The sequence below is a fragment of the Dermacentor variabilis genome, chromosome 8 (genome assembly GCF_050947875.1).
Source record: "Dermacentor variabilis isolate Ectoservices chromosome 8, ASM5094787v1, whole genome shotgun sequence".
NCBI lineage: Eukaryota > Metazoa > Arthropoda > Arachnida > Ixodida > Ixodidae > Dermacentor > Dermacentor variabilis.
In genome coordinates, this window is record NC_134575.1 from 45,245,986 (window position 1) to 45,273,501 (window position 27,516).

At 44.7% G+C, this 27,516-nt stretch overlaps 4 protein-coding genes and 1 long non-coding RNA gene across 8 annotated transcripts; 3 read left to right on the forward strand and 2 right to left on the reverse strand.

Moving 5' to 3' along the window:
- Positions 1 to 1,576: 1,576 nt before the first annotated feature.
- LOC142590177 (queuosine-tRNA galactosyltransferase-like) lies at positions 1,577 to 4,469 on the reverse strand. Its single transcript, XM_075702072.1, has 12 exons — positions 4,339 to 4,469; positions 4,155 to 4,271; positions 3,965 to 4,067; positions 3,838 to 3,902; positions 3,672 to 3,740; positions 3,300 to 3,395; positions 3,122 to 3,217; positions 2,909 to 3,033; positions 2,657 to 2,792; positions 2,515 to 2,583; positions 1,789 to 1,863; positions 1,577 to 1,722 (listed from the first exon to the last, which is right to left on the reverse strand). The coding sequence occupies exons 1-12, from the start codon at positions 4,372 to 4,374 to the stop codon at positions 1,642 to 1,644; spliced, it is 1,068 nt and encodes a 355-aa protein (XP_075558187.1). The 5' UTR covers positions 4,375 to 4,469; the 3' UTR covers positions 1,577 to 1,641.
- Positions 4,470 to 4,484: 15 nt separating this feature from the next.
- On the forward strand, positions 4,485 to 13,226 carry LOC142590178 (protein-lysine N-methyltransferase EEF2KMT). 3 transcript variants are annotated; one of them, XM_075702075.1, is made up of 9 exons: positions 4,485 to 4,703; positions 4,825 to 4,962; positions 5,057 to 5,167; positions 5,266 to 5,343; positions 5,659 to 5,714; positions 5,799 to 6,031; positions 6,962 to 7,096; positions 10,822 to 10,930; positions 13,028 to 13,224. In XM_075702075.1, the coding sequence occupies exons 1-9, from the start codon at positions 4,626 to 4,628 to the stop codon at positions 13,044 to 13,046; spliced, it is 957 nt and encodes a 318-aa protein (XP_075558190.1). In that variant the 5' UTR covers positions 4,485 to 4,625; the 3' UTR covers positions 13,047 to 13,224. The 3 variants fall into 3 exon arrangements, with proteins under 3 accessions (XP_075558190.1, XP_075558188.1, XP_075558189.1); XM_075702073.1 differs by having other exon boundaries at positions 4,512 to 4,703; positions 5,028 to 5,167; positions 13,028 to 13,226; XM_075702074.1 differs by having other exon boundaries at positions 4,512 to 4,703; positions 5,028 to 5,167; positions 10,825 to 10,930; positions 13,028 to 13,226.
- Positions 13,227 to 13,729: 503 nt separating this feature from the next.
- On the reverse strand, positions 13,730 to 18,313 carry Dhfr (dihydrofolate reductase). Its single transcript, XM_075702076.1, has 3 exons — positions 17,896 to 18,313; positions 17,057 to 17,168; positions 13,730 to 15,248 (listed from the first exon to the last, which is right to left on the reverse strand). Exons 1-3 carry the CDS (start codon positions 18,120 to 18,122, stop codon positions 15,012 to 15,014), a joined length of 576 nt encoding a protein of 191 aa, XP_075558191.1. The 5' UTR covers positions 18,123 to 18,313; the 3' UTR covers positions 13,730 to 15,011.
- A 380-nt stretch (positions 18,314 to 18,693) lies between these two features.
- LOC142590181 (uncharacterized) lies at positions 18,694 to 24,791 on the forward strand. Of its 2 annotated transcripts, XM_075702079.1 has the most exons (4): positions 18,694 to 19,255; positions 19,985 to 20,074; positions 22,316 to 22,995; positions 24,529 to 24,791. In XM_075702079.1, exons 1-3 carry the CDS (start codon positions 18,879 to 18,881, stop codon positions 22,992 to 22,994), a joined length of 1,146 nt encoding a protein of 381 aa, XP_075558194.1. In that variant the 5' UTR covers positions 18,694 to 18,878; the 3' UTR covers position 22,995; positions 24,529 to 24,791. The 2 variants fall into 2 exon arrangements, with proteins under 2 accessions (XP_075558194.1, XP_075558192.1); XM_075702077.1 differs by lacking the exon at positions 24,529 to 24,791 and having other exon boundaries at positions 22,316 to 24,414.
- On the forward strand, positions 24,792 to 25,624 carry LOC142590182 (uncharacterized). The gene is made up of 2 exons (XR_012830053.1): positions 24,792 to 25,373; positions 25,456 to 25,624. It is a non-coding gene; the product is annotated as an uncharacterized LOC142590182 (long non-coding RNA).
- Positions 25,625 to 27,516: the final 1,892 nt, after the last annotated feature.

Below are 27,516 nucleotides of genomic sequence, written 5' to 3' on the forward strand. Positions count from 1 at the left end.
AAATCAAGAAAAAGAAATGGGCATGGGCAGGACATGTAATGAGGAGGGCGAAGATAACCGATGGTCATTAAGGGTTACGGACTGGATCCCAAGGGAAGGGAAGCGTAGCAGGGGGCGGCAGAAAGTCAGGTGGGCGGATGAGATTAAGAAGTTTGCAGGGACGGCATGGCCACAATTAGTACATGACCGGGGTTGTTAGAGAAGTATGGGAGAGGCCTTTGCCCTGCAGTGGGCGTAACCAGGCTGATGATGATGATGATGATGATGTGAAGAAAATAGTCTATTTGAACAGAGCTTACATTTAAAACCAACCACCAAGTGAATGGATTCTTTAGTAGCCCATCTACAGCCAGCCTATCTACATATAGAAAAACAAATGACAGCTCACTAACCAGCATAGTTTGCAGTGTGACTTCACAACCTTCAGAATGCTTTATCCTTTTCCCTTGCACTTACGAATCTAACAAAGTTTCCATGCAGTATCAATGGCACTGAAGTACTAAAGCGCCAAAGAGACGACACAAGAAGAGACACGGACGAGCGCTTAAGCTCTTCAGTAACATGCACCAACTAGCCCAACAAAAAGTTCTGCTGGAGTATCAATGGTACTTTGACACAATTCACGCACCCGTCTTTTACATTGTCACGCTACACACGTGAGGTCCTCCAGTTGCTACTGCAGGTAAATAATTAGTCAGGAACATACACTTCAGCTTGAACAGGAGTAGGTGTTCAAACAAACTGTTTTCAGTGCGATAAATGCTGCTACGCAACTGCTACGATTAATAGTTAACATTAGTTGCTTTAAGCGGGCAGGTGACTTAGTGCTTGCCATTAGCAGGCACAAGCACTCTAATCTCCCACCCTTTTTTCGTCAGTCAATGTGGTACTGACCATCCAACTTCAGAGTGCTCTCTAAACAAGCATGAGTTGACCTTTCCTTGCTAGCAGTCACTACACTGACAAGGCTATGGTGCACATTCAATGCTCTCACAGTACAGTCTTCTTGACGAGAATGTCATGCCTGTTTGCTGCCTCACCATGTATTTTTATGCACCATGCTACCACACGTGATTGTTGTTCATTTCTAATTGAAAAGGCCAGCAGGCCTAGGGGAGCAGGGATTGCAGTAAGGCAGGTAAGCCAGTGGGACATTCAGTTCAGTCCACGCTCAGTGAGGGCGCTCTAATGTGTGGCTCTCAATTTGCTGGAACAGCCGCAAGTGCTGCTGTGTCAATGCATGGCACAGGCGCACAGAAAAGTGCGAGTGCTTCTGATCATAAGTCATCTGCTGCAAAGCCATGTGCTTCCATCCCATGTGCTGTACATGCGTGTTTCCTTTAACAGTGCGCCAAACTGTACAAAGTCCAGCATAGGAGGCTCCAAGCACAACTGTACAAGTCTAATGCTAGTTTTCAAAAAGCTTTAAAAATTTATGGTGTGTGGGTCCCTGATATACTTTGACGTCAGGAGTACATCCCACTCACATGTGGCAGCTAGATAGATTTTTTGCAAAATAAAAAGAAAAAAAACGCACAATATGTTTTACAAAAGAAATATTTGAATTCTGCCCTTTTTTCTTTTTATAAAACATTTATTTTTACACAGTCAATAACAGACCGATTATCACAGCTCAAATGGCTATGAAAAATGAACATAATCAATGCCTTCAACAAGGTTTAATGAAGACAGGTTAGCTTCAAAAGAGCCATTTGTCAGGTCCTGAAAATGAAATAAGTATACACAGATTGTGAAAAATAACAGCCGTATTAAACACTAAACACTTACCAATTTCATGCATATAATTAATGGTGGAGTAGCATCCTTATAATGAATGATAGGTACCCTCGGTTTGGGCACTTCCTGCAAGAGTGAAGAAATGTACTGTCGGCATAAATACAGATGCAATCAAACCATAAATAACTAAGAGTCATTTCTGCGGTTTTATGTTTGCTTGCATTAGTAATTGTGCCTTAATTCAGGCTTTGAAGCGCAAGCCCATGAGCAAAAGTATGTGGACCACAGGCTTGCCGAAAAAACTGAATTTGTTATTAATTCCGACGCAGAAACAAACGGTGACGAGTGCACTGGAAAGTTTGCAATGCCAAGTTTGAAGTACAGTTCTCAATTTCAAGTTATATTCGTTGGCAGAGAAGTTTTATTAAGGAATCCCTGCTCTGTATATTTTTGCTTAGAGGAGTGTACTTGAAATTATATCATGCTTGTAAACAGGCTCCACAATAACTGCACATTGCACTCCCAAATTGTAATTATGCATAGCAGGCATGCTGGTCAGCACAACAGAAATTCCGATCGGCTTTTTTTTTTTCTGTTTGCATTTCAATTTATGCTGGTGGTACACTTTTTGTCAAAAGTTTCCAAGACACTTCGCATGTGACAAGCACCGTCTACATGGTCACGCAAGAAGTGGGTTTGCAACTTTTGAGAAAGGCTGCACCATCACAACAGAGCACTTCTATTGAGACCACAAATTGAACAAAACAAGAAAAGTACCTCAGATTCTTCATGGATGTATACACCTCTCGAGATTTTCTTCTCATCAACATCGCAAAATGCAGATACCTGGGGAGTGCAAAAATGGAAAGTGCCTCAAAAAGCACGTGGAACAGAATGTCACATTTGTAAGCCATTTTACCTTTCTTCGGTTCGCATTGTCAAGGCTCCTGTAAAACCTGCGACCCTGCTTCCCAGCATTCCAGATAGTAAACTTTGGCCAACGTGCCAGTACATGGTGCTTCAACCTGGCAAGCCGCAGGTCCCAAATGGTAGATCTGAAATGAGTTAAAGATTGTGTAATAGGTCACGACAAAGATAAAAACAGGACATTCTCATTAAAGCACACGAAGACTAGACTTGTCTACAAATGATGTAGATGTAAATGGCATACTCTGCTATTGTGAAAGTAGACTGTTGCAAGTGGTAACGGTAGGTCAGCAAGTCTTTTTCCACCCTGATGACATTTCCTCCAAGATCGAGATGCTTGTAAAAGAAGATAAGGTCTTCTGGAGTGCCCTAAAAGGTAGAGAAGGGGAGTGCAGAAGTTGTAGAAAAATGATGCCATTCGTGAACAGGACTGCAAGCACATGCTATAAATCAATACCTTTCCGGTTTCATCAAAGCCACCAACAGCATCGAAGACGGCTCTAGTGCAGAACCACGTAGGCATGATGACGGTGGGTCCATGAGATGTGTAAACCTGAAAATTTTTTGCTCATACATCATAGGGTCAATTTCAAAAATGTTAAAGTCTGCCAAAGATTCAGGGGCACATATGTAACCTGAACTGTGAGCTTTTGCAGATCCAGGGTGTTGGCCCACAACGTATAACGTTCTGTTGATCCTTCCGGTAAACGATGATATTGGGAGCCTACAATCTGAAAATAAAGAAGAATTTCTTTTGTGTGTTGCAAAATAAACCTCAGCCTGTTATGCCAGCAGAAGAAACACAAGAAAGCGTAGCTTCATCCAACAAATTATTACAAAATGAAAAATCTGTGCTTCAGTTTTCGAAGCTCATTCCTCCGTTAGGCTTCTTTTTTTTCTTACTTATAAAGTCTAAGAAACCAGTAAATTTAACATACCTGTAACAGCGTCTACTCTAAATAAACCACTACATGAACGGCGTTTTCAAGGGTATAACAAAGTCGCACCGTGTTGGGTGGTTGTTTCGTTGCTTCGTAGAACTGTTCTTGAACACGCGAGGGGTGCATGAGGTCATCCTGCATCATGTCAAGGAAGCATCTCTTTGCCAATCTCCGAGGAAAGCAAACGAACACGACATAACGTTGACAATACCGCGCACAGTTCTCAACTCACGATATCCTGGAAACAAAGGTACCGGCCTTTGCTCTGTCGCACGGCGGCATTTTTCGCGAAGCCAACTGGAAATAAACAAAGTGCGTGATTCTTAAAACGCCCGACACATAAATGTGCGTCAACTTACCTCCTCTCGGTTTGGAACCCGGATCACCGGATGAAATGCGGACAAAAAAGCCGCGCGATTCTAGTTTCGGTTTCCACTCTTGCAAAAGCTTGGCAGTGCCGTCCTGCGAAGTTTTTTCTTATTTTAGAAGATCGTTATCATTACTCTCTATCGATCAGCACTAAAACGACTGAACGACTTCAAAAATCACCGTGCTGGAGTCGTCGTAAATTGACACTTCCAAGGTACCAGCAAATTCCTGTTGCGCCACAGAGCTCAGGCAGTCGTCGATCCACCGCTCGCCGTTGAACACTGGAATTATAACCGACTGCGTAGAGAAATCGTTCGCATAGCTTAGCCCAACTACGATGTACAGGTCCTTGCGCCGGTCTTACCACATCGACGGTAGCGTCTGAGCTGTCTCCTGTCATGTCTTAATTAACAAAATCAAGAAACTTCGCTAACAGCATGCGGACCGATGCGGACGCATGGACCATCCAAAACTTTTCGCGTTGGATTGAGTCGGATAGAATCCGGATGTCCTTCGGCTTGACACACGTGCTAACAGAGCACATGTGTTTGTTGATCTATGGTTGAGCTTGATGCTTGATTTGGGATTGGAGGAATGTCTGCTCTTGTCTCCCGTTCTCTGTGATAATAAATACAATTAAGTGTCCAAATTATGACAGACGAAACGTTGAGATGTGTGTCCACATGCTTTCTAGCCTGTGTTCCTGTCGTCGAAGTAAGGAAATTGCTGGTGAGTCGGTGAACCTCTCGAATGACTACATGAAACTTTATTTTCCATGAGAGAGGTTTTCAGAAAGGTTGTAACTCACGTGAATGTTTCTTACGAATCATCGCATTCGTCATGTGTACAGGACACGGTGCCGAGAGAACTACTCACAGAGGAATTTCAGGAGCTGTTGATCGGTTGTACTATTCTCCACCCGACAGCGACAGCTTTTCCACCGAGAACAGTGTACATCAGGAACTTTCTAAAGTGCCTCATCAACAAGGTATCCTATGCCGATGGTGCTTTTCTCGAAACACTAGCTGCGTAATTTACTTTAAAAAAAAACAGACACGAGGATAACCTTCTGTGCTTCACAGCTTGAGGCGGACAACATCGAAATCGCTGACAGCCTTTACGTCCACTTCGCTGGGAAGCTCGGCAGCGTAAGCGGTGAAGAAGACGTACCTGGCTTTGTCACCTACACCATTGTGAGATTTCCGGCTCTTACTAATTGTCGTGCTACATGTGCGTGTTTTCCGCGTGTATTCGATCGTAATTTGATGTGGTGGATTTCATTACGTTCTAGGATGATCGCACAATGGTCACATTAAAAGAACATACTGCTGTTGTAATAAATGGAACGACAGGGCTCAGAACGTGGCAGGTGAGTGTTTCCAATTCATGCACTTTATTAAACTTTCTCCTTAGTGAAAGTTCTTTTGTGAAGCAACGCATACTTATCACATCGGCAACACATGCATGGCTTAATGGATCCTGTGCTGTGTAAAACTTAACCCTTTAGATCATTGAACAACCTAAAATGTTAGATCATCGGCCACTGTTGTGATGTTGCCATAGTTATAGTAGCCATCTAGATGTTGCTGCTGACTTGGAGTTTATTACTTTATCTTTAGTATTACTACCTCCCCCCCCCCTTTTTTTTTTTGCAATATCGCTCTTTCTTATGTTTTGTTTATAGGCATCAAAGTTCCTGTCAGAATGGTGCCTTGAAAACAGGGATCTGTTGCGAAGCAAGTGAGCTCAGAAAGTTGTTCTAATCTGTCTGCTTTGCAAAGTGAGCATGGATTTCAGTAACTGCAGCGAACTGTTTCACTGCAGACGCATTGTAGAACTGGGATGTGGCGTCGGATTGACTGGCATGGTCGTCTGCAAGACCTGTTGCCCTCTGTCTTACACGTTTACCGACGGTCACGAGGCTGTACTTCAATCAGTGGAGGAGAACCTCAGACGCAACAGTGTCACAGGGTGCCATGCAAGAGTCGAAATGCTTCGTTGGGGTGACCATGAAAACTTCAGGGAGCATTGCACTGCTGACGTAATCCTTGGAGCTGGTAAGTTGGAGCTTGCATGATCATAATCATAAAAACAAAATACTTGACAGAAACTGAATGAGCAGGTGAGGAGATTGGTACACCATTCATGAACACAGACTCTAGAAAGCTTCTGGTATTTGGGGAAAAAATTATATCAATAAATAACAATGCAAGTTTTGCAAGGCAGAATCACAACACGATACCTGTACGCTATTTATGTTACTGATGTTACTCCATAACAGATATCCATGTACTCTTTACATGTTGTGGGTTAGAAAAACAACAGAAAATGTGACCATAGTGACACATAAACAGATAGTCACACATACATAATCTCGAATGCATTGTGCACATGAACATTAGGTATGGACAATTTGTGATTTACCAGTCAGTTTATACGTTAATGCAACCATAAGTGTTTTGCCAAGTTTGGCTGGGAAGAAAGAAAACCTGCATTCGTGTGCCAATACACAAGCTTGCACATTTCCAAAGCTCCATTTGCAGCTAACTGCAATTTCATAAAATAAATTCTGCTATAAAATACAGTACCTATTGTACATATATGTTGTTGAAGCATGATACCTGTTTGTTTGTTTGTTTCAAAATGCAAGAAAGATGCCCTGTACATTACTTGCATGAAAAAAGCCGGCTTCCTTCTCTGCTAATTCAACTCCGTAGACGTGAGATGGGGAGTTTCTTGAGGTCTCATGCATACCGCTGTTGCATCACATGTAAAGCTGTCCATACAGGCACCTGAAGTCTCTGTAGGGGCCCTATGTATTTGCGGTGACACTCCTGTAGTAACTGTTCCTGGCGAGTAGCCCACATCCACTATATTGACATGACGGACTATAACCTAGTGCTTCGTAAGCTTGCGTTCTGTATTACCATGCGCACCATGCTTTCCTTGATGCTCATGTTGCCCTTATAACTTGCCAACTTTTGCAGACCTGGTGTTTGACCCAGCAGTCGTGCCAGCCCTTGTTGCCACTCTTGCCGCACTGCTGGCACATGGCGGTACGGCGTACATCGCATCGACTGTCCGCAATCATGAAACTCGGGCGTTGTTCCTCAGTAAATTAGGTAGGTTGCTTTTGATAGAGGCCCAGTTAACCTATGCAGCTGCCTTTCGAAGTGGACATCACAGGTTACACTGCGTTTTAATTGAATTGCAGAAATAGTATAAGGAAAAGGGCGATGAAAGTGAATGAAAAGACAGAAAACCATAATTAATCTCTCATTGTCTCTTGGCTCGCTCGGATGGAATGATGGACTCCAGATTAATTCTTCAAAATCGGGCTTCGGGAGGTGCTATCACACCTCTGACCGCGGGCAAGTGTGACTTTCCCTTGACGTGACTCCACTATCTTGGTATCACCATAAACTCGAGGGTTCGGACTTTATGATAGCCGCAGCACTGTATTTTCATGTGCAGAAAACAAGCAATAAGTGAGCACTAAAAACGGAAAGCCAATGTCCCAATTCGTTACCGCAGTCACATGGCGCGCAGGGAGGAGCTCCTATTGGCTGACATGAATTTGAATCGCTTGCGCGCTTCGTTCACGCACATTTTGGCTGCAGTGAGCTGCGCACTTCACCTGTTCTGAGGCCGAAATTTCAAGATCTGCCATGGTTATCTCGAGTTTCGTTGCTGCGCCCTAGCTGCTGTTTGATGGTAATGAGGACATGAATTGCACAAGATAAGGGAATGTGTTTACTTTTCATTCCAGCTGTGGAGCTTTACTGGCTGTACTTCGTATTGTGCGACCTCACTGGTGCATTGGTATCAAATTTTCAAAGTGTTATCAAGTGCCGAAGACGATGGAAGGCGTGTAATACAGAGATAAGGCTACCCATGGATCGAAGCTAATGCCGCCGATGTTGCTGGCGTGCCAAGTCTAGATTGTGTGTTATTGCCGGCGCCTGATAAGATTGAAAGACGTTTGAAAATGACCTACAAGTTGTGTGATACTGCACAATGAAAAAGCTTTTATTTATTATTATTGGTAGAGGAGGGAAGAGGAGTCGTGGCATAGTGACGTAGGTCGTCCTGGCAATAGGATTGCGACCGGCACTTAAGCGTGGCTGCTCTACTGGCTCTACCGGCCTGCCAGGGATCGCGCGGCAGCTCTATTGTTCGTATGCACTACAGTGCGAAAGGCACTTCGCAACATTTGAAATTTAGCACTGTGCAAGCTAATGGACTTGGACCGGGACTTTTTCAAAATTCATATTAGCCCGAACTTTGTATCAGTAGTGCCATAGTATAAGCAAGATTCTACTGAGCTCAACCTAAAAATGAATATGTATCACGATACCCCACAGTTCGTTGAATCCCTCAGTTATGTGACACACATCTATCTATTCACTGCTTCCCATACTCTTCGAGCCTGAAGGCGTTACGGAGAGGAGTGGAAATAATTGGTGACAGCTTCTTTGAAGTTTGTGGCATAGATGGCTGCGATAGTGGCAAGATGGTGATTCGAGTTGTTAGCGGTTCTTGGGTTAAAAGAGATAAAAGAGGCACAATGGGACATCAGCTTGAATCAGTGATTAGTGTGGTATGACACATAAGATGAGTGATGGAGCAGGTGGCCTCTGTATAAGGATGTAATTAGTGTAGTATACATTGCGCAAAACACAGCTAGAAGCAGCAGTTTGCAGTGAGAAGCTAATTCCAAAAAGCCAAGGTTTCCTTCCATTTTTTATGCGCTCGAGCGACTATAAAAATTTGACCAAATTATGCAAGTGGCTTGGTTCCAAGTTAACTCAATGGTATTTGTAAGTTTCATCTCACTTTGATCCCAGATTGAGCATGCATACTCAAGTTTAGACCTCACTAATGTTTTCACACTCTGTCACTCACTCACATTGTTAGCACTTGTTCTGTTGACAGAAAGAAGTATCAGTGACAGAGGTGATTTCGCAGGCTCGTCGCTTATCTTATTTTACTAATGGCCTGAAAGGAAATTTCTAGCTCTTATTCTTGCTATTCAGGTACATGGAAAATGCAGAAATACTTTTCTTATTCATCCACTGAATTGATTTGGATGTAATTAACTGAACTTGAGCCTAATCATTGTAACAGATCTGTGGAGACGTTTCACTTAGTGCCTAAATTTTTACTTTTTTATTTCTGAAGGTATAGACAGTTGATTCATTTCATTGAATGTAAGCATACGGAAGGGCACATAGATGAATATTGTAGAGTCTGAGGGAAGGGAACGCAGGGCGTTGTATTTTTGGTTAAGGGAGAACAACTAGAAACAAGTGCACAGGCGCAGGTGAAGGCGATGCATTCTGTGCCATTCAGCACCATCGCAGTGTTTCTGTGGCCATGGTGTTATGGTTGCAGTCTTGATTGTGAGAAGAAAAAAAAAAGTGGAAAGGGATAAGGGGACTATGAGTTGTACCACTAGATTTGTCGCGAAAACGTTTGCAACTGGGCATCAAGAATAAGAGGAAAACGACAAATTTGTGATCAATCTTGCACAACATAAGAACGCAACAGAACTATCGCAATATTTTATGAAAGACTGCATGAAGCTCATGCAGCTGTTGAGGATGCTACATCGTGAAAGGCAGCTCTTGCACTTTACCGAGGTTTTTGTTAGACGGGGCTTCAATTCACGAACTCAATCCCAACTCACTTTGCCTACTCTTCTCACTCGCTCATCCAGGCCATGAAACAACACATGCATGCCAGTCAAAAGAATATTCAACTGGTAACCGGCAGCATCAGCAAGCAACCTGCAGTGCTGGTTGAAAAATCAGTCAGATGTATGCTCTACATGACATTCTGCTTCGGAGCAAAAGGTCACGGAATGGAATCTCGTGCTGGGATGGCCATGTCCTATTTCAAAGGACTCCAGATGGTCAAAATTAATCCGGAGCCTTCCACTATACTGCAGTGTTCTGTTTAGCCCAGGGCAGTTCTGCGACATTAAGCCCCAGTAATTATCAGAGAGCTTCAGCCTGTCCAAAAACATACTCTCTTTATGGGCAGGCATATGTCAGTGTAAGCATATTATGTTTGTGGAATATTGTCCATAAACATATAAATTATAACTTTTTGAATACGGGAGGCGCGCGTACATAGCAGGACTAGTGGTTCTGCCTCATGGCACCAACATTAACCAGAGCCCACAGAACTATAATTGCAACTGCAATGTTCTACTTATCTAAAGGCATTGGCAGCAACAATCATTAGCGTGATACTGCAGTCACTTTTTTTTTTTACCTTGTACGAGAACAATGACGCAACGCAAAATTATTTCTCAGGCACTCTGGTTAATGAAAGTGTCCCAACCTAGCGCTGCCAATACTACTACTTGTATTGTAGTCTCCGATGTTCCATGAACTGTAATAGGTTCAAGGGGACGCTAGAACTCTATAATGTCATGTAGGCCATTTGTTTGTAGGACAAGGGTAAAAGATTCTTGACATACCTTTTGCAAACTAAACTTTTGTTCAGTCCCGACTTCACACTCATGCCATTTGACAGTTGCTGTAACTGTGCAAAGTGCGGGTGAAAACTGTTCAACTGGGTTTGTTGAAATATTGTCCAATTTCCATTTGTAACCAGTTGGAACCACAGAAACCAGATGCGCAATCTTGGGAATCGGACATAAACCAATCACAACTGTGGAGGGAAATAAATTGCAGCAGCAGCTGTAGTTAGAACCTAAGGCACAGTACTATACGTATTACGAGATGCAATAATCGTTACCAGTTACTCTCAAAATGTCTAGAAATTGCTGAACACTGACAATTTTTTTTCCCCTCTCTTCTTGTCATTTCTTTTTCAGCAGATGAGGCATCGCTGCAGTATGAGCCATGTACAGCTCCGCGGGAGAAGATTTTCTTCTACGATCGTTCATGTCCAGTAGAAATAGAGAAGGTCACAGCGTGCCCTAGGTGACAGAAATATAAATACCATATTACACATTTTTCGACCAGGCATTGCATTTTCTGCAACCTTTTCTAACGTGTTATGCCACTTGCACTATTATGCCACATGGTTTAATAACTACGGGTGTGGTTAGTGAATGTGCCGAGAGAGAGAAAAGATCATTTGTTGAAGTGTTTGGGTTATCAGAGGCCTTGGGTCGAGGGACTCACTGTCAAATATTATCAAAGCCGACTCAATGAAATCTGTCTTATGCCCTTGATCTTCCAGTCTGATGGCGGAGTCAGCCAACTTGCATTGGTGGGTAGAGTTGGATGGGAGTTTAAGGGGTAGGGTAGGGGGCAGTTGGCCACAGCCCCAGAGTACAGTCAAACTCGAATACAACGATCCAAGTTATTGCAAATTATTCCTTATGTCAAAAGTGCAATACTTACTCACCTATAGTGATGTAATATGGCTTGCTCTTAATGAGGGCGTTGGATAAACCAAACTCTGACCGTCCACTGCCAGCGCCATAAGGCTGCTTGCAGCAGGGGAGTTGTCTGTTTTTTTTTTTCCTCCATTTCTTTTCAAGCATGCATGTGAGAATGCTTGGAAGCCTGACAGAAGCCTATGTGAAGTATATCAAAGCTAGATCCTATCGGTTTACCATTCTTAGAAATGCTGAGAAACAGTTCATAGCATTGGCAAAAGTTACAGGAAGTCTTGCTTTCAAGAAGATTGTTTCCTGTCTTGCTTATTGTATTCACTGGAAATGAAAAATCCACATATAATGGATGCGTCACAAAAGTGTTTCATTATAGGAGACGTTGGGTATATTGAATCAACTGATATGTCTAACTGTTCTTCATGCATGAGCCTGTTTGTTATGACCAGGTTCAACTGTTTGTGTGTACATTTTTGCCGTAGCCTCCGCAGTCTGTGCATTGTGCAGATGGTAGGTTGCTGGCAGTACCTCATGTCGGATATGGTGTACAGGCGGTGTTGAAGTGTTCGTTTGTGCTTGTTGAATTAACAAACGCTGTCTTTGGCTCAATTTGGCATGGGTCCGATCGCACGGCTCCGATCGCACGGTGAATGAGTCGAGAAATGCCATGGCTAGGAAGAAAGGCAACTTGTAATTGTTCACAGCGCTCATAGTATGAGACACTTCACTTAACTTGTGATGCGAATGTTTTACTTTAGGTGTACCCTATACGACTGCAAAATTTGTCCAAACTGTTTCAGGCACCCGTTAAGCACGCTGCAATTGGTAGCATGAAATTGTTTTTTTAAGTGTTATATTCAGAGCATGGATTTAAAATATTATAATTGCCTTTCCAGGATTGGGATCCTGAGGAAAAAGAAAACGCTTTATTTATGGAAATACAGTAAACGTAACATAGTTATTGCTGTCAAAGTGAAGTCTTTATTGCACGAGTGAAAGTGAAAGTGTTCCCAATGGAAAGCTACTAGGTTCAGCTATTGTGTTCTGACTATCCTTTCAGCTATTAAGCCTCAGCTGTTCTCTTTCTAGAAATTTGTATGGATATCCCATATGACAAGGCCTGCTCATCAGGGTACAGTTAGCTTGCTTTTGAGTAACATTGAAATAAACTACACTTGTGAGCCCATCTAAGCCAAAGCAATTGAGATTGGGTATTTAATTTTATTTTTTTGTAATTTGCTTTGCTGTTACTAGTATTCAGACCGTAATATTTAAGGTAGTACTGACTTTTGAGCTGGTTGGTTTGATACAGTTATAGGGACCACAGTGATTCAGTTACACCAAGCGGTGAAACGACCAGATGTGTGCTAGTAATATTTATTATGTGCATGTGTTTTAAAGAAAATACAACTTTTAAAATCAAGCTTTCTTAGATCTTTTCAGTACGTGACAACGGCGTGTGCAATGTATATTTTTTTAAATCAGGAAATGTGTAATAGCACTACTTAATAAACAAAACATTAAAATTTTGTGCATTTATTCGGTAGGAGGGATTTCACAACATACAAATTGGTGACAGATATTTTAAAGGGCACAGAAAAAAAGTAAAGCTAGTTAGTTTGTAGTCGGCATATGTGGCAGTGTACTCATTTAATGTTTTGTATTATGCCATTTACAGGAACTCTAAACAAGTTTAGACGAGTTGCTTTCAAAAACTCTATTTGGACATCTTCGATGGCAAAGAGTCAATTATTAGCACAAAAAAAAAAAAGAAGACCAGACTTACCCATATGAAAGTTGTGCCACGACCTTAGCGACAGACGTGATGTCACGACCATAATTTCGCACAATTGGGGCTTTTCTTCTTTTTGTGCCGATAAAGCTTGTAAATGTTACCAGCTGAAGTTTTGTTTACGTGTGAATGTCACGGCCTTCCTTTTTTCTGCTGTTGGTAGGCGGTTAATTAGCCTTGAGATGTAAAGAGAAGATGGTCAGTGAACCTGCGACGAGAAGCCAACGCAGCAATTTCAATGTGGTGTTGGCACTTGTCTTTCGTTTGCACATCTGCCTTACGAAGCCTCCACTGGCAGCAGTACTGACTGGTTTGCAACTCAAAAGGCTTAATCTGTCGAACTAGCATAACTTCATATTCCTTAAGTGGGCTTCAAAGAGACATGCAGGTTACTGAACACTGCTTTCATGTGAAGAACCTTGGTTCACACAGAAATTGTGCACATTTCCAGTCGATTCATTCTGTATTCCAAGCAATAGAGGTACTGGTTTTGAAACGCCAGTAAACTGTGTAACATAAAACAAGCTTTGATGCTCGAGTACAGTTACCTGTACACCAAGGCAGAGAAACACCAAGAAATAACACCAGTGCTTTGCTCAGCTTACTTTATTGAGCACCGATGGATGTAGATTTCAGACGAGCGTAACTGAACTGCAAATAAAACGTAAGCAGCCAGAAGATGGCCTGCTCTTAAACGGGACATTTGGTTAGCTAGTTCAGCATGTTAGTTATTAGTAGTTCGTAAGTTCATATTTGCTTAGCTATTATAGTTAGGTAGCTTATTAGTAAATTGTTGTTTCAGTTAGATAACGTAGTTAAGCAGTTGGTTAGCATTTTAGTTTGATTAGTTAATTAGTTTTGCTAGTTACCTTATGTAGTTAGTTGATCGGTTGAGTTGGTTTTCTTACTGTAGCCTGTTAGTTACTTATTGTGTTTAGTTAGCTAATTTAGTTGTTCTATTAGCTAATAAATTAGGCTAGTTGGTTGCTAGTTTGATAATTAGTTTAGGAATTACCTATTTGGTTAGTTAATTGGATGGTTATCTTTGTTAGTTTAGTAATTAGTTGTTGATTAGCAAATTAATAATCTAGAAATTTAGTAACAAGAATAAGTTTAGTAAATTGTTTAGTAATCAGTCGGTTAGTTTTGTTGTTTGAAACACAGTTTTTTTTTACCTGCAATTATATAAAAGTGTGAAGTGAACTTGTTTTGTAGTCAGTTTCTAACGATGGACCAGTCCCAGTGTACAATTTGAATTATGAATTAAGCCACTGTTGCGAACACAGTTGAAGCTGGAAATGAAACAAGGCATTGTGGTTGTTTCAAAATTGGTCACGTTTAAGTTTCTGAACATTGTACAAAAATATGGCGGCGATTTGCACATTCTTTCGTCAATATTCAGATGCCAATACAGGATACAGGCAGTCAACCCTTGAACAACAGCGAGCATAAGCACAGACCGCCTGTGGTGTCTGTTCGGCGTCTGCTCCAGTTCACCTTTTACTTGCACCAGCAGTCCATTGCAGTCCACCAGTCCACCAGCAGTCCATTGCAGCTGCTATATGAAGCTCTCCCATAACGTTACGCGGAAGCTTCATGACCGGATGAAAAGTATTGAGGGGCACTGACAATACTGTACACTTCAGCTATTCATTAGTAAATGACAAATAGTATGTAAGGATGTAGAAATGTAAAAAAGTAACTAGGACTCTCTCTAGTGGGTAAATTAACCACACGAATGGAAAACAATTTGTAACTGCACAACGACGTCTTACTGCATATGGCACGCACAAAAACAAAACGGTAATAAACAGCACCATTCCTCTAAATGCAAAAACACTTCTCACTATCCAAAGCTGAGATGCAACAGTCACTTTTGTACGCGCTCATAGACTCGAAAATGGTAAGTGATATCGCCTTCCTTCTGGAGGTCCTCGGGGATGCCATCCTCTTTGACCAGCCGGAACTTGGTGGCGTCGAATTCTGGGAAGAAGACGTCGCACTCGAAGTCATTGTCAATTTCGGTGAGGTATATACGGGCACAGTGGGGACTGTCAAGCAGCTCACGATAGAGCTGAGCTCCTCCAACCACAAACACCTTGTCCACCTGAAAAAATAAAAAATAAACAAATTCTAGGGTTTCACCTGCCAGAACCACTATCTGATTAGGAGTAAATCTGTAATAGGGGACTGTAGTTTCAATGTGCACCTAAATCTAAGTACGAGCATTTTTGCTTTCTGCCCCCATTTAAATGTGGTTGCCGCAGCTGGGATCGAACCCTAGATCTTGAGCTTAGCAACTCGAAGAAATGTAAACAAAAGTGAACTGGTGATGTTAACGACCAATTTCGTTGGTCGGTATGAAACAGGATTTTCTCTACACCCGTAGTAGAAAGTTTTGTTTTTGTAGCTCGCCAAGTGAGAGTGGTTCTGTATTTTCCGATTGGTTGATTCAGATCAGCTAGCATAGCTGCCAACCTGTGAACTTTACAACTAATAAAGGAGACAGAGGTCATACTATGCATTTTTCTTTAATTTCAACCTGATCACACACGCACACCTTTTATAAGACATATGTGCACTTTATTAACGATTATTTCCTCCAGACGCTGCACGCAAGCAGCTACAAACTTGAAACAGCAGCGGCTTTCTCAACGACTGCACTGTGGCCCATTTCAACTGCCTCAAAAAACTTGTCAGAATAAGCTCACTTGAAGCAAGTTTATTGGCAGGCACCTTGCACGGCCACAAGGAGTCTAGTGCAGGTACCATCCCAATTTCTTTTTTGCAAGCATTTTTGTTTTGTTAGCTTGTGCTGTTCCATCTTTTAAGGCCTAAAAACTGCTTTGTAAACAGATCTTTTTACAAAGCTTGACACAAAATTCGTAAAATCATAAGAGCTGAAATTCATAAACTACAAATAATTCAAGAGTGTCGGCAGGTATGAACTGGCTATAGGGCAAGTTTATCTCTCTCGCCTCCCGAGTATGACCAAATCCGCGAGTTCTAGCCAGGCCCATAGTTTGGCTAGAGTTGGTGTGTGGTGTCCCTTCTGCAGAGATCTAGCAGACAGCGTGACTGCTACACTGCAAGGAGTTCCTTCATTCTATTCTAATACATTCTTATCACACAATGTTCACGGCCTGCCAATCCAAGTGGTAACATTGGCGGACAGCCGCTTGGACCATTGGCGAAACAGAAAGGAGTGGCACTGGAATAGAACCGTTCCATTATCCCGGCCCACTACGGTTAACTCTGGCGTGTTTGTATTTGCAAAATACAAGCACTATTGAAGCGCTCGCTCAAGAATTTGGGTGGCAACTCAAAAACAGCCCGTGAAATTCGACACTAGAAGTTCAGCGGCTCCATTACAGTGCCGTCAACACTTACTGTTAATGCGGCATCTGATGCAAGAATGCAATTACTATATTGCAGTGTTCATTAAAAATAGAAGAAACAGAAGCTTCTGCAAGATAATTCCCAAATAGGTGCAAAGATTTGACTAGTGTTAGACGTGATAACCACTTTTGGCCATAACTAAGATAGCCAGAACTAAGATAACCTCCAAATCGGTGCTAAAATGTGAACGATATTCAGACTTGAAAGCCCACTATGGCCAGACATAAAGAACCAATACCACATGCATATATCCACCCTTCATCTGGACTTGTATATCAGAAAAATTAAGTGGCAATCACAGTTTTCAATTAAATTTCATATTTACACCAACTTTCCTCAAAACTGTTTGAGGAACCTTTCCATGGTGGTGTATAGACATCCAATCACCAACCAAATTCATATCCGTGGATGAACAAATCAGCACATTAGTATTCCACGCAGTAATAATTTATTGCAACTGGTCATACTTGAATCAAGCAAAACGCAAAGAGTTTTAAAGGGCGGTGCAGCACTTGCCTTCCCAGCATCGATAAGTGTCTGCAAAATCTGCAGGGCATCTGGAAAGCTTGATGCCACGTGGTGTCCCTCTGGAACCTCGGTCAGAGTCTTGCTCACCACAACATTTATCCTGTCGCAAACAAGCACAACATAGTGAGACATCCAGCCAGCGCCAAGTTATGCGCACACGAAAACTATTACAGGCAGCTTCGTTCAGAGCGGACGATACCTGACCTAACCAACTAGTCCAAACCAACACGTCACTGAACTAAACTAACCAATCCAACTGTGGTGACTGAGGTGTGACAGTACTTGATCACGTGCCTTAATAGGAATGAGTGCCACACAAAATGAAAACCTGTTTCACCTGTGAAATACTGTACCATAAGTGAAACTCAATGTATTTTGTTCACAGTATGTAAATGCTGGAATACAATCTGATACTTACTAATACTAGTTGCGCTGTGAACCCAACGTTTGGTCATTTATAATTGCAGGTGTACGCTGGGATGCTGATACGAGCACGCCACCCTGTGATACTATACTGTATTACTACTACTGCAGCTATTGCCATTACAATTTGTAGGCACATCAGCTATGGCTGCTACTACTACTACAGCAGCTACTTGCTACCAGTTCCCACAACTACTATGGCTAGTTAATATTACTTCAGCTAGTTACTACTAGTAGTTTCTGTTACCGCAGCCGAGCACAACACTTATGACTAGTTACTACCGCAGACAATTTCAGTGGCTAGTTTATTATTGCAACCACAGTTACTACTGCCGGCAGTGGATTCTACACTCGGGTAACCTTGCCGAGGCATTCGACCCATAGCGTCCTCCTCTCGCCGCTACCTCTCGCTCAGTGGGCGAAACTTTGCCGGCAGGGATTCCCACGTGAGGCGGCCCATGACGACGGCGTTCTGCTTTCCCTCTGTCGCCTCCTTCGTGAGTCGCGAGAAGTGGGCCATTTCTTTCTTGAGGCGCCACGGCAGGTCATTCTTGAAGCCGATGCCCCGGTTACGGCACATTGCGGCGATGGCGAAGCACGACGGCGCCTTCGTGGCGCAGCTCGGACACATCGTTCGTATCAGACGGGCGATGGCAACTGAATGGCGCGCCTAGAGCGACTTCACCACCTTCCGTCGGAGTCCGTTATCGCGGCTACAGAACTTTTTTTTATTGCCGCTACTGCAATCGGACACTTCAAACAGCGAGAAGTTTATGGCGGGAGAAAGCGCGGGAAAAGACGTTTAAGTGCAAGGGTGAGGGCGCCCATGCCCATGCGAGGTCCGTAGCCGTCGGACGTGGTTGGACTTGTGTCATTGCTTGTAAGCTGTTCGCACGTGTAGTAATTTACGACGTTATGTAAACATTTCTGCCTTACTATATCGTTGATTTTTGTTGAGCGAGCGCTTTTGCGTTCATTGTGAAACTGATAAATAACAATAATTATCAAATTAATATTCTTAACGTTAGTGAATACTGTCGTGAAGCTTTTGAATAAAAATTAAAATAAACTACTTGATGGTAAAGCGGGGCAAAACCAAACGTATAACCTCCTTGAGTAATTTTTCTTTCTTTTTTTTTTCTAAACAGTGCGAGACCAAACATCACTACAGTAAGCAGCATCGGCCAGTTTCGGTCGTATGCGCGCGCCCCTTGCGGCAGCGTTTTGTTCGGAAAACGTAGGCGACGCCATCGTTCGTGCCGCTCTGACGAAGGCGCCCTCGATTGCTTTTGTTGCACGGCTTTTTCTCGCCACCGCCTGCAAGCTTGAAGCAGAGTTGCACCCGTAAGCAGGGACGCGGTTCGACCGCGCACCGAGACTTGGCACCATGAGTTACGGCCGGGCCCCACCGACGATCGACGGGATGTCCTCCCTGAAGGTCGACAACCTGACGTACCGCACCACGCCGGAGGACCTCAAGCGTGTGTTCGAGAGGTACGGCGACGTCGGGGACGTCTACATCCCGCGTCACCCCTACACCAGGGAGAGCCGCGGGTTCGCGTTCGTTCGTTTCTACGACAAGCGCGACTGCGAGGACGCCATGGATGCGCTTGACGGCTACATCATGGACGGCCGGGAACTGCGGGTCCAAATGGCGCGCTACGGTAGGCCTACCGACCCGTATCGCCAGTCGTCCTCGTCCCGCTACGGCACGTCAAGTCGCCGGTCCCGCTCACGATCGCGCAGCCGCGGCCGCCGGTCTAGGTGAGTGCTTGTTTGCAGCACTAATTATATCATTCTGATCTTCTGTTGCTATTTAAAGCGGCTTCAACAGCCTTGAGTGAGTGCACACCTTGGTTTCGCGCGCCACGCGCGTGATGGCAGCACTGTCGCTCGAGTTCTTGTGCATGTCGCAGCTCTAGCTGAATATTTCTGTTGCTGCAAGACGGTGCTACATGTGTCGGGGTCAGGGCCGGTATTTTGTAGCGATGCCTTTTCCGATTCTATGCTTTTTCAGGCTTTTCGCACTTGGCCAGTGGTCAGAGCGACGGTCTACGCACATTATGAACGGGATCAGGCGGCCGTGTGTGGTGGATGCTAAGAATAGCATAAAATAAGGCATAAGGCATCGCTACAAAATAGCGGCCCAGGTGTCGCTGTCGTACTTCGTTTGCCCGTCATTCTTTGCTTTAATTTGAAATAATGAAAAAAAAAATGTCTTCTGGTTGTGCTCGTATCACTGGAACGACGTGTCTTGCCGCGCCAAGCCTTCAACAAAGCAATTTACAAGACTTTTTTTTTTTTTGTTCCCCTCTTCAGGGTGAATAGCGGAACGCGAGTGTCAGGGGCAATAGTGTTCGAAAACGCACTCGCGAAACAGCATCTAAACGATGTGTGATGTGGCAGGGGCCGTACGTATCTTCCAATTGGACAGCAGTGCGGCGTAGTTTGTTTTCTGCTGTGACAATGCTTGCCCTTAATGTTATGGCGCAGGAGCCGCAGGCGGTCACGGTCTAGGTCGCGCCGCCGATCCCGGAGCCGTTCTCGGTCACGCCGACGCCGTTCAAGGTCCCGCTCCAAGAGGTGAGGCACGCTGGCTTCATTACGCTTTCGCCGAACTTGCGCTTTAAGCCTTTTAGGCCCCCACCTGGGTCTTTGGGGGGCAAATTGAGAAGGACCACGTTGCGTTGTAAATTGAACTCGACCTAGCAAGTTTCGACAATTTCGATTCACCAAAACGCCCCCAACCCCCCCCCCCCCCCTCCAAGAAAAAAAAAAAAAAAGCCACATTGCCACTCGTGATGTCACTGACAACCAGTGTTGAGATTTTTTCGTGAAATTCAAAGAAGCGAAGTTTCGCCTTGGGCCACATTAGAGACTACATTTAAGTGAATGAAAACATATTTTCGATCACTCGAAATGCTAAGTCACTCTAAAGTGATTTTGCGCCTTTCATAATGCTAAGTGCCTGTTCAGATCCCTGAACGAGAAAGAAAGGAATCGAGATGCCCAGTTTTTGCAAGTCACAACCACATAAAGTCAACCGACAATGACAGCAAGGAAAGCATGAGGGAATTGTCTATTTATGTGAAAGTAGAAATTATAAATGAAAGTAGACAAAAAATGGCACCAGTTGGAATACAAACCAAAGCATTTGCATTATGTGTGCTAGGCTTTTAGGAATTGATCTATGGCGGCACCGTTTTGCAGTCCGCTTTCCTGGTTATTTATCTGTGTACTGTAGTTAACCCTGCGATTGTTTGCTAGTGCCACCACTCACGGCCTTGGTGACAGATGTAGACACAATGCCCTACATCTGCCATGTCTTTCACCAAGGTCGGGATTGGTTAGCATCCCCAGGGTTAACTATAGTACACGGGAAAGTGGACTGCAAAAAAAAAAAAGAACGGTGCCGTGGTCACTCATTTGGCAAAAGCATTTTACGCATAATGTGAAAACATGGGCTCGTATCCCACCTGCGGCCATTATTTTTTTTGCCCTCTTTAATCTTTACTTATAATTTCTACATTTCACAAATCATTTCCCTTATGCTTGTTGTCATTGTCTGGTGGCTTTATGTGGTTGTGACATTCATATCCCTGTCACACAAGCAGTTTTCATTCTCACTGACGTAGATGTGCATCAAATAAATTTGACCATGATGCAAGTGTGAATTGCATGAGCATATCAGAGGGAACAGACGGGGTTTAATTGTGACCTAGCAGTGCTGAATCTGTTTTTCCCACCTAGAAAATGCCAAGCCAAATTCACCTCGCCAGTGCGAAAGCAACCATCACAAACTGCAGCTGAGCCTAATAGAGTTCAACCTTCACAGACTCGGGTGCATCCAAGTGTGCTCGTGCGGCAGGGCTATTACCATGCCTGCCAACTTCCTCAAATTTTTCGAAAACGTTTAAAAGTTCGAGCTGTTTCTATGATTTTGTGAATGTTTTGTCAAGTTATACGAAAAGTAAATTCCGTTTGAAGTTGTTCGCTCTTCAATCCCTGACCATACTTCTGGAGGTCTTCCGATTATGAGAAGATGCCAGAGGGGTACCAGCTAAGAACAACTATATTCAGACAAGTTCCTGAAGTAGGTAAATTTTGCAACAACAACAAAAAAAAGTCATCGTCTAAAAGCAGCGTGTTGCTTGTTGGGTTGTGCTTTTCCAAGTTTGCTGATGTGTTGTGTCTAAATGTAAACAATCATTAATCCCACAGTGTATGTGCTCAAGGCAAACTTCAGCTCTTTCAAACACTATGTACCCAATTGTGTACATCGTGAACTCCCAACTCTTCCCCTGAGCAGGGCTAAGTTTTCACAATGTACCAAATCGAGAACAGTCAGAAATATGTACGTCTGGGCTCCAGAAGCATGGGCCATAATGGCGGCATGCGAGTGAGGTGTTATTAAATATGTGCTGTTTTGTTGCTGGCATTGGCTAAAAATCACTTGCCTTATACATATTTTAAAGCTTGATATTACAGCTGAATATTGACATATCAGATAAAACTTAGCAGATAAAGATAATAGATGTAAATTCCGAAAATGTGATTTTCCAAAAATATTTTTTAATGATATTGCCACCTAGTGACACCTCCCTCCCCCACTTAAATCTACTACATATGCTCATTTTGTTTGCTGTCTCTTTCACGTGGTAGTCATGTGCAGTCAGTTCTGAATAAATACCATCATGCTGTAGGAAACAAATGACTTTGCAGTGTCCATACAATGTCCACATTTTTGTTTGTAATCACTGCATGTTGGAGGTGTGCACGTACACTAAGATGGTTTGTGGTGCTCTGGCTTTGCATCATATCCAGATCCCGAAGCCGATCCAGGGATCGCCGGCGATCCAGGAGTAGGTCCAGGAAGAGCCGTAGCAGAAGTCGACGAAAGAGTCGCAGTCGTAGTAGGCGCAAGAGCCGCAGCAAGTCTAGGGACCGTAGCCTCTCCCGACGTCGTGAGGCAAAGAGGAGTCGATCAAAATCAAGGGGCCGCAGCCGCTCAAAGTCGCGCGGTCGTAGCGTGTCAAAGCATCGTAGTCGCTCAAAGTCCAAGGACCGCAGTCGAAGCCGACACCGCAGCCGCTCAAAGACCAAGGAGCGAAGCCTGAGCAAGCACCGCAGCCGCTCAAAGTCCAAGGAGCACAGAAGCAAGAGGCGTAGCCAGTCCAAGTCAAAGGAGCGGAGCCGAAGCAAGCATCGAAGCCGATCAGAGTCCAAGGAAAGGAGCCGGAGCAAGTCTCACAGAAGCCGGAGCCGAAGCCGCAAGGAGAGCGAGCCACGGGATCAGAGCCACAGTCCGTCGGTGAACGGAGACTCCCGCATGCGGAGTGCATCGCGCAGCCCACGAGAGAAGGAGGCCCGAGAGGACTCGCGCTCACGGTCACGCAGTCCAAGGCAGAGTGGCAGCCCCGCACCGGGAGAGTCCGATGGGGCAGCCAGGGAGAAGTCCAGAAGCAGGGACCGGTCACGGTCCAAATCGCAGGACTCCAACTGAGGCACGTGAGAGTCCTCGCAGTCTGTTGAGGGTATTGCACCCAAGCCAGGGTGTTCATTGGAACATTGTTTATTCTTTCATTTCATGTGTTGTGTGCACCTTTTGTAAAAAGATGTACTTGTTCCAGCAACTTTCTCTGGACGAGAATTTCTATCACCCATTAACGGTAGTAGACAAAATCCATGCAGTTTTCTGTAGCTTTGTGGAAGGCTTGATTGGCAGTTTCCAGTCGATGTAAGATTGGTCTTTTCACACCTAATGTGCAGGTGGGTTCTCATTTTAGTGTTATGCATTGGCTGTGCAGTGCGCAGGACTGAGCCGAAAACTAAGAAGAAACACCTGAGGAATTTGTCATCTTCGCTTTGTCACGTAACGCTGTAAATGAAACCACTTCTTTTTAATTACCATTGTTTTCTGATTAAAACCTGCTTGTGTGTCTCACATTATTGTTTTAATCATTTAAAAAAATGGCATGAATATATATCTTTTGAACAGTGTGAGGTTCAGCACTGTTACTGCACTTTTTTCCTTCTGCATTGTATGGTTGGTACTACAGAGTGTTCATTACGTCTGTGCTCTAGCACAGCCCAGCATTTCACCCGTCACAATATTTTTGACCTGTTGCAGTTTCAGAAGGCACTGTGTGGTGCCAAGGTTTTTGTCACAGTCGCGTTGCTTCTACCTCTCATTCTGTGTTGTGTTGCCGGCAGTGTTTATCGCTGAAATGTAATGGCACGTGTGTTGTGTTCACCTTCCAATCTTTGACTGTCGTAAACTTGACAAGGGCTAATGAGGCACAAAGTGCCGCGATGGCTTATGGTCCCCTTTCACATTGTAGTATTCATGCAGCCTGATCTTGGAAGTTGGTTGTGTAAAGGGCTTCATTGTGAAGAGAGCCATGTATAAATAGTTCTTCAGGCTTAAAGGTTGCTTCTTTTATGTGACCTTTTCAGACGGAAACTGGATGTTGTAGCTTTTTCTTTACCACGGCAGGATGCAGTACTTGCCTGTTTAATCTGTAATAAACGTTTAGTGCACATTGTCTGCAGCAGTTCTAGACAAGTGCCGTTTTTCTGGCTACAGAAACAGGCATAGTCTCCCATCGGAGAGGTAGACAGCTCCGCAATGTACTGTCTGCAACAGCGATTACGCTCTTCTAGGACCGTGCAACCATTCCTCATGCTGGAAAATAACATCTGCGACCTTCCATAACTAGGTTCTACATCCACAGACAAGCAGGATAGGGTGTTGAAAACTAGCCGCAACATCCAGGAGACGGCAGAGCACTTTAGCTGGAGGATCTATCTATGCAGGGCTCTCTGTCCACGCGACATTGCAAAAGTGCACAAATACAGTTACTGTATCGCTCCTTTCGGTCGATGTAAGTAAATGTAGCCTGCGGTGATGCAGGCCCACTGTGCCCCCTGTATGAAATTGTGCATTGGGTTGTTCGGGACGTGCTTTCCCCCGCTGGGGCAAAGGAGCGCCTCTTGGCTGACTCGTGTTGTGGTTGTGCCCCCTGTCATGCCTGCAGGCGCTGTGAGCTGCAGGAGCTGTGAGGGTGTTGGTAAGGCGGTGCTTGATCGTACGCTGCGTTGCTGCTGCTGCCGTGGCTGGTTGCAGCCTGTGCCGAGTTCGGGCGGAGATGTGCTGTCGGGCTACAAGTCGTGTTTGCGATCCTCCTTTTCTCTTTTTTTTCCTCCTCCACCTTCTTCGTTCTCCTGCAGACCCCTGCCCTGTTCTCTCAGATACCCGACAAAACACTGGTTTCTGTGGCTTGTTTTGACAGTGGCTCATGGCAAGAATGTGCAGACTTGAACTCTGGACAAGTAGTAGCTAGTCTATTTTTGCATAGCTTGCATACGAAATTGGGCAGCTGTCTAGACGAGTACATCTGAGGTTACAGTGCACTGAAGTGCAGGTTGTATGTGACGTATAGTAGCAGGGCAAAAAGCTGATGGGCCATTGGAAGAAAAGCAGGTTATTGTTAGTAAGATGAGCTAATTTTGTGTTCGTACATATTTAAATGACAGTGGAAGTCTGGTCTGGTTTAGGGCAAGCTTAGGATAGTATAGGCTTACATTATTGGAGCCTACTCGGCATCTTGGATGAAATACTGGCACAAACTGCAAGAAACGACAGGTTATTGAAAGAGCGGGTTTACCTTAGAAGTAATGTAGGTCAGCTTATAAGGCATGTAATAATGACATTTTTTTTTCTAAAAGTTACTCTGCTAGTTATAACAAACGAGGTTACTTGTAGCCTTCCGGCTTTCGCCCCTGAAACTTCGGCGAAGTGTTCCAGTTTGCGGCCGGCAGAGGGCAGCACTTGCAGACTGCTGGTGTGGACGGAGCGTCCCGCGGTTGCTGTCCAGCCAGCGTAAGTACAGCGGGCTCGGGGCGGGCCGGGGGTTACACATCGGCTACTCCCAAATTGGAAATTGACCGAGTCTCGCCAACAGGCCGGGCTTGCCGTGGTGCGGTGCGGGAGCGTTGGTTGGCTCGTGCCTGCTGTTGGAGTCGCGGCGGCGGTTGAGCGTGCCTGCTGCGCAGTTGTCCGTGCCCGCGGTGGGGGACGCAGGCCCGGTTTTTGGTTTGTTTCATTCCACTCGTTTCTCCAGTGCAGTTAAACATATGCAACTTTTCTTTCTCTTCAGAGCATACGTACGCGGTATGTGCTGTCTTGCACGCTGCTGGCGATGCATCGCGACTAGCATTGCACGAGGCATGTGCAGTAGTACCTGTAGTTTGTGACTGCGGTTCTTGGTATCCAATAAAGCTGTAAAGAAAAAAAGCGGGTGTGCGCGTCTTATTATTTTACATTAAAGTGCACATGGTTCAGCTGCGGATGTATGGTATTTCCGCAACTTTGCTTAGATGCCCATTCCCGATATGCGTGGAAAGCGGGGATAAAGCTTTTTAGTAAAGTAGCGACACTTCTCTGCCTTCACTCCTCGTTTCTCTCACGTTCCCTCCTCGACCGTGGCGCCGCCTAAACTGCTTGAGCGTAGCAACGGCCCCAACATGCGCTCCTCGCCACTCTGTGGACGCTTCTCGAGCAAAAATGGCACGGTGCGAGGGCCCACGTGATGCTATTAGGCCAATAGCGGCCTCGGCCAGAGCGCGCGAGGAGGCGGCATTCTTAAAAGCGTGCCGCCACTTTACGAAGTTTAAGGGGTTTTAAGCGGGCAGAGACTGCAGCGATCTGGCGCGTGCTTTGGCGCTGTGGGCGTTTTCGACGTTGCCTGGACGCCGAGCACGTGGCCGGCTGCACCACATTCTTCTGCATTAAAGCAGCACAGTAGTAAACCGTTAACTCGAACCTGTAAAAATCGGACAGAAGAAAAATTCGGGGCAGGCGAAATCGCTGAGGTAGTATCCGCTGGCCGCGGTTAGAGCACATGGAACCTTTTCCGAAATGCGGCGAGTAACTTTCACCGTCACTTCCGTGCGCATCGACCAGACGTGTGTTTACAGGTAATGTGGCCCGAGTGGTACAATTCCTGTAGACGTACGGCGTTAGTGGCACAAGAGTTTAGACGATTGATCCTTTCGCAATATTATAAGCGCGTCATCCGAGCATTACCGGCGGCTACTATTCTTGATTACAACGCCGCCATTTTCAAATTTGACAGCGTGGCAGAATTTGGCCAACGCCAAGTACCCCGGTTCCACACGCACAAGAAAGGCCGACGCTGCTGCTTGATGCATCGCGATTCTTGACAGTTTCACTTTGAAAACCGAAAGAACCGTAGCGAAATTTTCACGCCTTTAGCGGACGCCCAGGAATGACGCGGCGTTTGCGCCTCGCCTTCATGCGAGCGTCCCTAAGCGCGATCTGGCCGAAACGGCTCGGGGTTCGCACGCTGGCCTCTTTTGGGCTCGGCGCGTTGGCCGTTTGCGCCAGTCCAAAAGTGCTCATCATCATCATCAGCCTGGTTACGCCCACTGCAGGGCAAAGGCCTCCCCCATACTTCTCCAACAACCCCGGTCATGTACTAATTGTGGTCATGCCATGCCGGCAAACTTCTTAATCTCATCCGCCCACCTAACTTTCTGCCGCCCCCTGCTACGCTTCCCTTCCCTTGGGATCCAGTCCGTAACCCTTAATGACCATCGGTTATATTTTCTCCTCATTACATGTCCTGCCCATGCCCATTTCTTTTTCTTGATTTCAACTAAGATGTCATTAATTCGCGTTTGTTCCCTCACCCAATCTGCTCTTTTCTTATCCCTTAACGTTACACCTATCATTCTTCTTTCCATAGCTCGTTGCGTCGTCCTCAATTTGAGTAGAACCCTTTTCGTAAGCCTCCATGGTTTCTGCCCCGTAGGTGAGTACTGGTAAGACACATCTGTTATATACTTTTCTCTTGAGGCATAATCGCAACCTGCTGTTCATGATCTGAGAATGCCTGCCAAACGCACCCCAGCCCATTCTTATTCTTCTGATTATTTCAATCTCATGATCCGGATCCGCAGCCGCTACCTGTCCTAAGTAGATGTATTCCCTTACCACTTCC

Excerpts from the sequence above, each read along its gene's own strand:
- Dhfr (XM_075702076.1), bottom strand. The coding sequence starts at position 18,122 with ATGTGTCCGAGCTGCGCCACGAAGGCGCCGTCGTGCTTCGCCATCGCC. Across the intron at positions 17,169-17,895 it reads TTTCGCCCACTGAGCGAGAG|GATAAATGTTGTGGTGAGCA; the intron begins GTAGCGGCGAGA and ends TGTTTGCGACAG. Across the intron at positions 15,249-17,056 it reads CACTTATCGATGCTGGGAAG|GTGGACAAGGTGTTTGTGGT; the intron begins GCAAGTGCTGCA and ends TTATTTTTTCAG.
- LOC142590177 (XM_075702072.1), bottom strand. The coding sequence starts at position 4,374 with ATGACAGGAGACAGCTCAGACGCTACCGTCGATGTG. Across the intron at positions 2,793-2,908 it reads TCTACTTTCACAATAGCAGA|ATCTACCATTTGGGACCTGC; the intron begins GTATGCCATTTA and ends AACTCATTTCAG. Across the intron at positions 1,723-1,788 it reads TAATTATATGCATGAAATTG|GACCTGACAAATGGCTCTTT; the intron begins GTAAGTGTTTAG and ends TTTCATTTTCAG.
- LOC142590181 (XM_075702079.1), top strand. The coding sequence starts at position 18,879 with ATGAGTTACGGCCGGGCCCCACCGACGATCGACGGGATGTCCTCCCTG. Across the intron at positions 19,256-19,984 it reads AGCCGCGGCCGCCGGTCTAG|GAGCCGCAGGCGGTCACGGT; the intron begins GTGAGTGCTTGT and ends GTTATGGCGCAG. Across the intron at positions 20,075-22,315 it reads TCAAGGTCCCGCTCCAAGAG|ATCCCGAAGCCGATCCAGGG; the intron begins GTGAGGCACGCT and ends CATCATATCCAG.
- LOC142590178 (XM_075702073.1), top strand. The coding sequence starts at position 4,646 with ATGTGTGTCCACATGCTTTCTAGCCTGTGTTCCTGTCGTCGAAGTAAG. Across the intron at positions 5,344-5,658 it reads CAGGGCTCAGAACGTGGCAG|GCATCAAAGTTCCTGTCAGA; the intron begins GTGAGTGTTTCC and ends TTTTGTTTATAG. Across the intron at positions 5,715-5,798 it reads AGGGATCTGTTGCGAAGCAA|ACGCATTGTAGAACTGGGAT; the intron begins GTGAGCTCAGAA and ends GTTTCACTGCAG.